Source organism: Dermacentor silvarum, chromosome 3 (assembly GCF_013339745.2).
Source record: "Dermacentor silvarum isolate Dsil-2018 chromosome 3, BIME_Dsil_1.4, whole genome shotgun sequence".
Classification (NCBI taxonomy): domain Eukaryota; kingdom Metazoa; phylum Arthropoda; class Arachnida; order Ixodida; family Ixodidae; genus Dermacentor; species Dermacentor silvarum.
The window spans coordinates 157,142,340-157,154,937 of record NC_051156.1 but is presented as its reverse complement, the minus strand read 5'-3'; the positions used below and the strand labels follow the sequence as shown (position 1 = coordinate 157,154,937).

The 12,598-nt window shown below is 47.0% G+C and overlaps 1 protein-coding gene across 1 annotated transcript in view; it reads left to right on the top strand.

The window, feature by feature from the left end:
- The window catches only part of LOC119445959 (uncharacterized), a 76,751-nt gene extending 64,657 nt beyond the window's left edge, over window positions 1–12,094 (top strand). The window contains exons 2-3 of the mRNA XM_037710261.2: window positions 9,129–9,448; window positions 11,112–12,094. Coding sequence (XP_037566189.1) covers window positions 9,129–9,448; window positions 11,112–11,349 — 558 coding nt within the window. The 3' untranslated portion in view covers window positions 11,350–12,094. The remainder of the gene's footprint in view (window positions 1–9,128; window positions 9,449–11,111) is intronic.
- The last annotated feature ends 504 nt before the right edge of the window (window positions 12,095–12,598 follow it).

Below are 12,598 nucleotides of genomic sequence, written 5' to 3'. Positions count from 1 at the left end.
TTCGTCTATTTTCCTGCTTCCGTTGTCATTACCCAACTTCAGTCAAACTGTTTTCCAAGTTACTGCTGACCATATTGGTTTGACCTCGTGTTGGATTCAGTCATTGCCACGTTTCTGCGAAAATTAAACGCTCGAACTTGGAAAGTCAAAGTGGAGGAGTGTTGGTCACGGCCAGAAACACCAAACATGCCAACACGTATGGTGTACTCGCTAGGAGCGTGAAGCAAATGGAACGGTTACGCGACCAGTCGTGATATAGCTTCCTGCTTGCCGCTTCTGTTTGCTCTCGCGTGGTGTCAACAAGTCACCAAGTCATAATGGGCAAGGCAGCCGCGTAACAAAGGCAGCGCTCAAACTCATGTGCTTGTGTGCTCAGGAGAAACGTGCGTAGAGGAAATCAGGAGAAGGTACGTTAGGTTGAGGTGAAGTTGGACTGCCGAAAAAGTAGCTCGCAGGGTCTGCACCGAGGCTGCACAACGTGCCAGGAGTGCACGTCTGGCAAGCACTTAGAGTCCATTTGTAGAGTCATCATAACTGACGCCTCGTCACGCAAGTTTCATATTGCGCTGAAAGCGGTCGCTTTTCCAAAGTTTCGCCGATGCACCTATGTCGTTTGCGAGTGTCTTCTGTTATATTTTAGGTGGTCCTCGGGAATAGATGCGCGTAAGTTCGATATTCATACCTGGCTTTGCGCATCGAAACGAAGTCGTGACGAAAACAAGACCACAACAAACACTGTCGTTTATATTAAATTGTTGTGTAGATTTTTGTTTCTGGCGATATCGTGTAAGGCTCTGAATAGCCGCTTAGAGGAAGCGATTCGGCTTCCCGTTCCTTGCCCTGTTTGCTCATGCTTTGTTTAAAGAAGGATTGCAGGATAATTATCAGTTTAGGATAATTGTCTGCTTGGCAACAGCAGCTCCACTTCTAGGGTCAGTTCTCACTGGTGCGTAAGTTTGTTACCAATTGCTATCCAACTGCCATGATCATATTGGCTAACACAAACACAGGTAGGGTCAATGGCGTTTTAAGGTTAGAATTTTTTAATACCTGTAAGAAAATTGGACAGAGCTACTTTCATAGTTTTGGGACTAGTGGTATTTTATCACTGCAGATGCATGCTAGATGCACGCAACGACTGACCATGGCTCTTGATGACATGACTCTGTCATAATTTTCTCGCGGTTTCCATCTATTTTCATGACATAATGTTTCAGCCAATATTTTCACGATGTTCCGTGAACTTTTTCTGAATATCGTAAACCCTAGCTACACTTACATACTGGGACACAATTCCCGCAAGTATGCCACCCATGTGCTCGTCATCGAACTGATAACAGCTCTGAGTTTATCCTAAGAGAGATGACAATAGCAATCACCAATAACGATCTTGTACTCGTGTCACGTCCCGTTCTACAGAAGTATAAATGGGTGTTAGTGCGCAGTTTTTTTATGTAGCAAAATAGCACCAGGGAAATCACGCAGCAACTTCTTCAATTCAGCAACTTCCTCAGCTGATTAAAATATTCCATCTCATCTATTTTCAAACTAGCTCACAGGAAATGCTATAGAGACGTCGGCCAATTCATTCCGTCATAACGGTCGACGCTGGCATCCCATGTTCGCCCAGGCCTGCATCCTTTAGTGGCCAATAATACCAGCCGTATTAGAAGACGACAATGGTAGTCACTCCATCTATAGCGGCACCGTTGGTATATGTAAACGAGAAGAAGCGTGAAGTCTATGGGCTGTGTGGATGGAATTCACCGAGCTAACGGCAGGAAATGCAGGCGAGGAGAATCAGAAAGAGCGTGAGAGGTCATCGGGAGAATTGAGGGCGCGATAGCAAAGCGCTATAAGGTCAGTCCTACTCCCAAACGACCGGTAAGGAGACGCGCAGTGCATACTACACCACTGATCCAAGGAAATTGTTCCGCGTAACGGTCTAGCCAAAGCGAGAAGCTTATTCATGAGGGAAAGACGCGGGTGCCGGGCATAAGGTCGTCATTCCGACAACGATTTTTTTTCCTCTGTTTGTTTGCATTCTTGTATTACATCACCGGAACGCTCTTATTTTTGTATTTCGAGTTGCATGTGGTCTTCAAACGCTGTCCGATCGCAAGTAGATGATGGGGCCCAGGCAGCCGCCGGGGACCCTCAAAAATTCGCGTAAGCTTACCGGGCATCCCAATGCTGCGAAGTGCGGGATTAGCGTGGTTTCGAACCACGCCTGCTCCTGTGCACTACAGTGACGACAGATAAAAATTCGGAGGCGTTCAGAATGTGAAGACGCAGATAGGCAAGTGATTCAGTTCTTTAGCCATGGCTTCGGGAAGAAATGGTCGGAAAACAAGTTAGTGTGACAAGAAGGGACGCCGACTTTATGGCCGACTTTATGGCGACACGGAACATAAGCAGACTCACCAAGATATTCATTTTTCAGATGAAGAATCTGAAAAAAAAAAGAACTTGTGGAACATCGATGAAACGGGGCATTTTCCGGCGCAAAGAGAGCTTCGAAAGCTGGAAAGTGAGTTTCATCAATGATCCACTGGTAAAGCTGGAATATTTTGACAAAATAAAATGGGTACCACAGTTTCGTACCTATTCTAGTTGAATATGAAGAAATTCTTGACAAGGATCCGAAAAGCACATAAATATTCAAACTTAGACTTTACAATATCTCATATGATGTAAATTTAGGAGACGACTGTGCCCTTAAAACGTTTCCCCATAATTAACCTAACCTGCAGTTAGAAAGTTAGAAGCGCAGTTCACATGATTTTGCAAAGACTATTTAGCAGTTATTTGAACTTTAAGATACCTATAAATGGATACTTCGTCTAGCACAGACCGATCAATTTTACAAAGAGGAGGGTTGCCGGTGGCTGATTTCCTTGGGATTCTCGCTACACTTTTGAGCATTTCGACGCATTTGTCATGCGTTGCACAAGTTAGTGATAGCGTCAAGGTCAGACTGAAGTGCTTTAAGACGAGTATCAGAAGATATTAGATGATGAATTACGCAGTTGTTAGTGCACAGCCTAATAGATGATTCAATTATACAAATCAAGTCAGTCGATCGATCGATCGGTCGGTCGGTCGGTCGGTCGGTCGGTCAAATAACTTTATTGAAATAGATAGATAAATAACTTTATTAAAGACCGAGGGAGGAGAGCCGGGTTTTACCCCGACCCCCCTGCGGGCCGCTCCCACGTTGGGACAGGCAGGGAGTACCTGGCCGCGGCATCGTGGGCCCCTTGGATTGCCCGGAGCTGACGGTGACGATCCGTGCTTTTGATGGCGGAGTAAAAGCCTTCTCTTGAGTTCATTTTTGCCTTGAGTTCCTTGGGTATGTGAGGGCAGTCCCACATCATGTGTTCAAATGTACACACACACCCACAGTCCGGGCAGTCAGGAGATATATCCATATATATCGAAACGCTAGCTGGACAGGGGTAAACCCCTGTCTGTAGCAGTCTGAGCGTAATTTCTTGTCCCCTGGTGAGATGCGAATGGGGTGGAGGAAAGACCCTACGACCCAAGCGATAATGTGAAGTGACTTCGTTGAATGTCGCTAGAATGTCCCGCGACCCTCGATCAGCCGCATCCCCATCCAGAGGCTTGGCCCCGGGCGGGGCGGAGCGATCCAACGACCCAGGGCCGTGAAGCCCCGCGCGGAAGGCAAGTCCTCGCGCCCGGGCGTGGGCCAATTCGTTGGAGTTGGTGATGCCGCCGATCGTGGAGCCCATATGGGCCGGGAACCAAATAATCTCGTGTGGAGTGATGTTCCTATCTCTGAGAATCCTAGCAACAAGCGGGGAGACCCTCCCAGAAGCAAAGGCTCTAACCGCCGAACGTGAATCCGAATAGATGTGATAGCGGGTGGAGTCCAAAAGTCCTAGTGCGATGGATACTTGCTCAGCTATTGCCGGGGAAGCTGCTTCGACAGAGCATGCCGACATTAATGTACCTCGCTCAGAGACCGCAACGGCCACATAACGATTCCTATCTGTGCGCGCTGCGTCCGTGAAGGTCGACGATCCCGAGTTTAATTGTACTTGCTCCAAGATTTTCTTGGCTCTAGCCCTACGCCTTGCGATGTTAAATTGTGGGTGCATATTCCTAGGAATAGGTTTAACCACGAGCACCTGTCCAATGGCGGAGTCAAGAGAGGTCATCCGCTCCTCCTGTAGTATTGTATGAATTCCGGCACGCGCCAAAATCTCCCGACCCGCCCGGGTGACCGACAGGCGAGAGATCTGCGCAGTACGTTGAGCCTCTATAATTTCATCCAGCGTGTTGTGAATTCCTAATGCTAACAGCCCCTCCGTGCTAGTTCTGATTGGAAGGCCGAGCGCCCTTTTAACCGTTTTACGGATCAGTATATTCAGCTAACTTTATTGAAAGGTTCTGCGAGTTTGTGGGACGGGAAAAAGGTCCCGCCTAGGTGACGTCCAGGAGTTCTTGAGTCCTGGCGGCTTCCTCGGCCCGCTGGACAGCCCAAAGTTGATCTTCAAGAGAAGAGCTGAAAAACACAGTCTCCCAGTGCGCGTGGAGGCGATCGCAAGAGGCTGCTCGTTCATATAAATTAAAAATAGAAGAGGGCCGAGGACACAACCCTGCGGTACACCCGCACTAACTGGACAGGAAGGGGAATCAAAATCGTTAGCTGTCATAAATTGCGCTTTGCTGGAAAGAAAATTTACAATCCAGGCAATAACGTTAAGGATCGACGTTTATATTTTCCTAATTTTAAACTCAGTAGTGGGTGAGAGACAAGATGAAATACTTTCTCAAAATCCGGAAGTGTGCAATCGGTGAAATACCCGTGGTCAAGAGCAGCTAAGAGTTCTATAGTAAAATAAATTAGTTGCGTCTCAGATGAAAATGATTAGTGAATGCCACGCTTTATAGCCGTATGAAAATGCATGAGACTCGAGGAAGTTAACTAAAGTTGAGTAGATGATACGTTCTAAGAGTTTCCAGGGGACCACCGTAATACATTACGCGAACAACCCTTCTCCTCAGCCTTCCACTGGTGGGCACAATGGCGAAAGCTTCTTTCTTACAATTTCGACATCAAGTACAGTGACGAAGAATGCGCTGGGCACGCACGGTCTCTCAGGTGTGCGTGTGTTCGCTCTCTGTAGCATAAATGCGACTGCGAAGCGCTTCCGTGTACGGCTCAGACATGGCGTAATTTGCCTGCGTGGTGCGCCGTGTCTCTCACATAATCTTTTCGGAGGCGCCATTCTGCAAATCGCAAGCATTGTGGTGCCTGTGAGCAAAGTGGATCGCAGGAAATTGCATTAGCGGGCATGTGGAACGATTTCGGCAAGAAATGCGCGGCATTGACACACAAGCCCACTTTGCTAAAGTCCTGCGCGCGCAGAAGCCACAAGAATATGCACTTCGAGAGTGGGCACCAATGCACTGCGAGCCAATCACGCAAACTTGCCAGATTAGCAGGATCATTGTGCGTGCAACACTGAGACGCGGTAATGCAGTAATAATATGATAACACAATTACTCGTGACTTTGCGACGCAATTGCGTAACGTAGAAAACGCTTGTCCAATTTGTTCTAGTTGGGCTGCTAGCACGCTGACATAATCTAAGTGTTTGGTTCACTCATAAATTAGAGGGCTAAAATAGCCAGTAACCACTGTGTGTTTTTGTTCGGCGTTGGTACATTTTTCTTATCATGCATTTTTTTTGTACATGTAGGGATTTGTTGAAAAATTCTTGACGCAGCGCTGTGAGCTACACGGTGTATGGATATTCTTCGGAAGTATTAGCAAATACTGAGTGCAATCAAACAAGTTGACGCAAATGGCGTCCTGTAGATGGGAATAGGTGTCTTCCTTGGCATTCCTCGGTGATAAAGTTGAAGTGCTTAGATTTAGGTGCACGTTAAAGAACCCCAGGTGGTCCAAATTTTCGGAGTCCCCCACTACGGCGTGCCTCATAATCAGATCGTGGTTTTGGCACGTAAGACCCTATAATTTTTTGAAATTAGGATCAAATGTCGCAAACACACAAATGAAACAACTGAATTTGCAAGCGTTGGCTAACTATCACTAGAGTCTCTATTCTGCTGATAATAGACGATGAGAACCTTAAGGAACCAGATAAAATAAAGACAAGGAGACGATATTGCAGTCGCTTGCGTATGGCATCCGGAACTGTTGCAGAGGGGAAACTCGGTTAGACTGCGGCAGCGTGAATTATATACCACCTTTGCAAAAGCCACTGTACCTTTTAAACTACGTGGCGAGAGCGACAAAAACTGTATAGGCATAGACCACTAGGCAATTGAAGCGACATAAAACCGGGGAATGAAAGTGTGTCATAGACGTGGACGGTGATGATTGAGGGCACGAAGACTAAGAGGATCGTGAGACGCACACTCCATGCATGTGCACGATTATGCTTACATATATTGGTTCAACAATTGACTAACACATTCACAACGTTTGAACCGCGCTTTTGAAGTAAAAACTGCTTATTAGAGAGAGAATTTGCTTTAAATGTGGTTTATTTATGTGAAAGACCCCAAGGATGCTGTTTTCCACTGTATGCACGCATCAATATGCTTATGCAAAACAAGAACACTTATTAGAAAAGTACAGAAACAGCGCGACACAGGACACAGCCCCTCTGAACACGCTGTTAAAGAACACTTAGCCTGTTACCGATCTAAAATTGGAGTACTGGTACAAAAGAAAACACAAAAAAAAAACGATCACCCCTATGTGTGGCTGTTACTCTATAGTGGCATGTTTCCCCACATGATGGCGCTGAAGTTACGGTGAACCCCTGTTCTCTAGTTGGGGCAACCTGCATGGCACCCTCTCACGCATGTGTCATTACACGCGCTTTCGTCCTCTCTTCTTTGTGTCAGCTACAGAATGACGTGACACTGAAGCATAGAGCTCGAACTGAATGCACGTCCATCTGCAGCATTGCCATTTTTTCCCCCCACTGTCGTGTTGCGAGTATTATTCTGACGATGAACAGTGGGTCCAGGCAACACAATGGCGCTCAGTGGACCACCGACGAGTACGACTCGGTGCACAATCGACCGTTCCTGATGCCACTCCCGGCCACTCGTCGACAGCCTCGCGCGTGAAAATATGAACATCTATGGAGGTGTCCGGCTGAAAGCCCCAACATTTCTTGGCGCACAGCGCTGCCCCCAAGCACGAAGTCTGCACTCTCTGAAGTTACACCATACGAACGCACATTCAGCACTGAGAAAGTTCGAGGGACTTTGTGTTTCTCCTCTTCGGAATCCAGTATTCTCAAAGTGCACTAAACGAGAAACTGTGCTTGCCTTTTTATTTCTTGCACTCGGTGATGCACTTCGGGGAGCAAATATATATATATATATATCTGTGAAACCACAATCCCCTATCAGCAGGCACCCGTGTCGCCCGATCGATTCATCTGTGCCATCCCAACAGCCATTATTTCGGTTTCCTATATGCTGGAACTTCAGGAAAAGATGGATAGCATCGCCACACACGTCGCTCCATTTCCCAGCACACAATAAGAAAAAATCGCGTGGCTACCTAAGGGGTCACGCTATAGTGTATCACGTACAGACAAATACGTCAGCCAGCAGGCGCATACGGGTGTGACTGTTGGCTTTTCTAAGCACAGACACACCGCGTGCTTAGAAAAGCAGACGGTGTGTCTTAAGGACAAAGATATTACAAGCTCCAGACACGACCGACGGTTGCGGTGAGCCGGCGCTGATGGGGCAGATGGTGTACAAAGTATGCTTTTATTTCTGGAAGGCTTATTCGAGTTTAGAACGATATTTGTAATAAAAAAGCGCACACCCAGTGCATTGACACTTGAACGCGCGAGTCTAAAGAGCGTCCAGCCGGTGTTCTGTCGTCTTGTAGCAGAGATGACGTGCTATATTCCTGCAGAAAGGAAGAGCACGGGGATGATTTTGATGCTCATTTTTGTGTGCAAGTTCTTGCTTTGACTTATTCTTTGACCTGTCGTACGGCAACCCCTTGTGCATGAGTAGCGAGGGCGTCGGCCGAGATGCTTGTATGCCCGTGGGAAAAGCGCCACAAGCGCGCACGCGTAGCTCGGTATAAGGAAGGGCGATGTATGGCAATATCGGAAATAACGCCGCGCAAAAAGTTGAGGAGTGTCGGTTTTTTTGCTGCAGACTTTTTGCGATATCTTGGATGCTTTGAGAACGGGACACGACCGTCAGTGCTACGCATATTTATTCACTCGCATCAGGTTGCACCTTTTGCCAGTGCCCCAGACTTCGTGTCCCTCCATAAAAAAATGTGTTGGTATTTATTTTCATTTTATTTTGATTTCCTGGGCGAACAGAAGCAGTCTGTACAAAAATGTATTAACAGTTAAGTTGAGAATCATCTGGGCCCTTTTGACAAAGCCAACAACAAACACCTATTGGGACATTTTGTAATTTACGAAGCGCCTTTAACCTTGCAAATAAATGCAGAAATCCGAGTTCTAAAGACAAACAGAAAAATATAAAATATAAATTAGCACATGAAATATTATATTTTACTGTGGAAAGAAAGTGCTTCCAAACACACTTAGAGGCGAATTGTACAGAGAAGCATGCAGAGATTCCTACCTTACAAGACTCTTCTCTTTCTTTGAGAAACACACACACAGCTATAGCTCTCTCTCTCTATGATATGCTATGATATGATAAAGTGGGGACACTAAGAGAAAGCAACTATGCATTCCAAATGTTTGAATTATCTATTAAAACACGGTTGGGGCACCAAATGACGGTGACTTTGAAGGCAAGATCAAGCTTATGGCAGATAGCTGGGCTAGTTGGATTTCTGATAAGTGATGCATTCCGAGTGCTTCGGAAGAAACAGAAAAAAGAATTGTAGAATTAAAGAGAACGAGACAGGGAGGACGCTAGACTTCAGTTGAAGACCAGCGTCCTTCCTGTCCTGCTCTTTCTTAATCTCTGATTTTTTTCTGCTTTTTCCGAAGCGCTGGAAATGCGCCAGTTAGCTGCGGAAAATTCATTTCGCTGGTGTCCGTGCATTATACAAATGACATATTATTGGCAACGAAATATAACCCGTAGCGCTCGCTTCCCTGCAGGAGGTGCGCGGTGACGAGCAACGCGGTGTCCACGCCTCCTCCTCCTCGTCGTCGGCCAAGGAGACGCGGACGCTGGACAGGTTGAACGGCGGCGAGTACGTCCGTGGTCTCGACGGCCGCCGACGCCTGGACAAGATCAGCGGCGGCGAGCTGCTGCGTTCGGCCGATGACGGCGCGCTGCTCCGCTCGTTGGCGCTGCCGTACGCTCTGCGAGGACCATCTCCACCCGCCCCGGATGCCAGGCGTGGACTGGACAAGATTGGTGGCGGCGAGTACATTCGTTCGGCCGCGGTTTTACCGTTTGGCTCGGCGGCGAAAAGGCAAGAACCCCACGGGAACGCCCTTCCGATGCTTTTAATGTCTGACTTCTCTGCTTTGACGTGCGTTAGAATTACACACACAATGACACAACACCAATAAGCCCCACGTTACTAAGTTAGATGTACTTCAGTGGCGGAAGATTTTTGGTAGGTGCCGCATTCCCTGTGCCCTCAAAACTCTCTCCCCTATCAACACTGCCGTTTTGTGCAGCAGTGCTACAGGCTGATGGTGCAAGTGAAGTGGAGCTGCTAAAATTCAAGAACTAATTTTCACAAACCTCGCTATAACGTAACGGGATATAACGAAATAATGGATATAGTGAAGTAAAGGAAGTTCCCCTTGAAATCTCCTTAGAGAACCATGCATTTAAAACATCGTTGTAACGATGTGAAATTGACTTGTCAATGAGTATAACGAACTATATTAGTCTCCCCCCCCCCCCCCCCCCCCAAAAAAAAAAAACGACCACGGTGCGTGAAGTTTTCCGCTTGGTTCGAAACTCGTTCGCCGCGGCTGTTTTACAACTCCCGCGTCGACCTCAGGGCCATGCGCATCCACGCCACCTGCGGCCGAGCGAGCCACCCTCCTCGCTCAACCAGCGGCGCGAAACGAGCGGCTCGTGCGGGCGAGCGGGTGGGCCACGTGACGACAGTGAGAAGCGGTCAAGCGGCGCAGCGCCGCAGCAGCAGCGAGCGAAGTGACCTTCGTGCTGTCTATCGCTTCAACGCAAACTGATCGCAGAGAACACACGGCACGCACAAAGCTACGAGCACCTGCACTGCCTAGACTCTGCCCCCAACGCAGATCGCTTTCAAGATACAGCCCGCGCTCGTCGCGCGCGGTGGTGCAGTACGCAGTTGATGCCAGAGTACAACGCCGCGCGGGCGCACGTCGCAGATCGCTTTCAAGATACGGCGCCGGAGTAACCATAAACTGTCACAAATTGCCATAAACTTTGTAATTGATATAACTAAATAATGAGTATAACGAAATAATTATGGCTACCCTTCAACTTTGCTATAACGAGGTGTCAGTGTATATATTTATCCTGCTCCGGCACTTTCTTTTAGAGTTGATGGTGTCAGCCCGTATTCACGAAAAAGCTTTTACGGTAGCATTGTTTTGAAAGGGCGAATCCAAACTGATCCTCATGCTGGACACATTATTAGCGAAGACGGTCAATGGCAAAATGCACTTATGAACAAAAGGCTTTGGGAATTCGGCCATTGTACTATAGAGGAAGCTCAACATTTTTGTGATGCGGAAGTGCCTCCTTTATGTACATGCGATTGACCATTTGCTTAAATCACGCCTAAACTAACGCCAAGATAGTGGAACTGTTTGGCAAGCCCATAAGGTTTACGCACAGTGTGCGTGATAACGGCAGTGGTATCAATTCTCTGCTGCTTGGTCCTGATGCACGAAACTAATTTTCGGTTTAGTTTGCGCCATTGTGTTGTTTCACTGAGCCCACATTATTGCAACCCGTCTTTATACATTTTGAAATTGGGGAAAATGTTTCATTGCAAAATTTTATGGACAAATCCGTGACAATGTTTGAGGGAACCGAAACAACATGCAACTCCCCAGTTAGACTCTGACATGTGACAACTCAGCAATACTTTAGGCGATTTACTAGTTCCATTTACGTCTTATGTGCAGGTTCGACTCCCTAAGCGGGTTGACGTTCGGAGGCGACCAAGGGGGCTTACAAAAGCGGGGCTATGGACACGGAGACTTCGACGAGATCGATCACGCTGGCTGGCCGGGCTTCTACAAACGAAACTTTGACGAGATTGATAGGAGTGGCTTCGATGGCTTCTACAAGCGCAACTTTGACGAGATCGACAGGAATGGCTTCGAGGGCTTCTACAAGCGTTCGGGGGCTCGGGAGCAATGAACTCTCTTGCACCACCCACTTGTCCACGTCACCCTTGGCCATCGGCTAAGCAAATCCACCTCAGAGCAGATAGCGCCTCTCCACCGTGTTACACGTCCTTATACGAGTCTTAATAATATACAAACGTACGAGACTAATGTGGCATTTATTATATGAAGCAAATTTTTCGTTTTCGTAGCTAGGATGCCGGAACAATGAAAAGCGACTTCTCAGGACTAGGTCTTATGATGAAGAAACTCTGTGCTCTTTCATACGATAGCTTCCCCTGAGTCCAAAATTGTTTGAGCAAAACATACTACCGCGTCGACAATGCCAATCAGCAAACGGGATGGGACTTGGCGCAGGAGTTGCTAAGCGCTCTTCATTGATTTGCGTTAAATTGTGTTCTTCTGAACTCCGTTTGTACGCGTTCATTTTATCGGTTTAACGAACTCAATGAATCAATCAAGGCATTGAGTAGCACCTTGGGCGTGGCAATACCATTTCTACGCCTATATGAGGCGAATAGCCTGCAAGCTGCAACTCGGTGAAATAAAGTATTGAGAGCCGTGCGAACAGACACATTCTATTTATTGCATTTGCGGAATCCGTTGTGAAGAGGTGGGAGCAAGTCCGTTTCAGAGCGCATTCACTGAACTGGAATAAAATGCTACCTAAAAACACGGGAGACAAAATTATGAATAAATGGTTGCAATATTTTTGCTCAGAGCACGTTCGTTCACTACGATGTAAATAAAGATGTTCAACATTAGTCGTCGTCTGTGCTCCTTCGCCATATTTCCAGCGCCATCGCTGCCACTCCTGTCAAAGTCCATGCCAGTGTCACTTCAACACTTAGGCGTCCGTATACTACATGGTTGCCCATGGAAACAAGCGTGAAGGCGTTTCCATGTCAAACGTTTGGACACTTCTAATGAGTAAATTAAAAAATGATGTGTGTGCATTATTAGCCCTACTCTCAAATTTCTTTCGTCATAAGCTTCACGGCAAATTTATCAATTCCGTGCATTTTACTACATTTTTAGTTCAAAATGAGTCTACCTTACATGCGTAAAAGTGTCCAGTGAAGCAAAGCTACAGCATGGCGCCTTGTGTTTACTAATACGAACTGTTAATCCTGATTACGAGTGTATGGTGTATTAAATGCGAAGCATTTCTTGGCGAACATTTGCTACTTTGACAGTATCTATCTATCACCTAGCCGCCTAGGTCTTTGTGCTCTCATGGTCGTTTCGTTAACTTGGTCTGC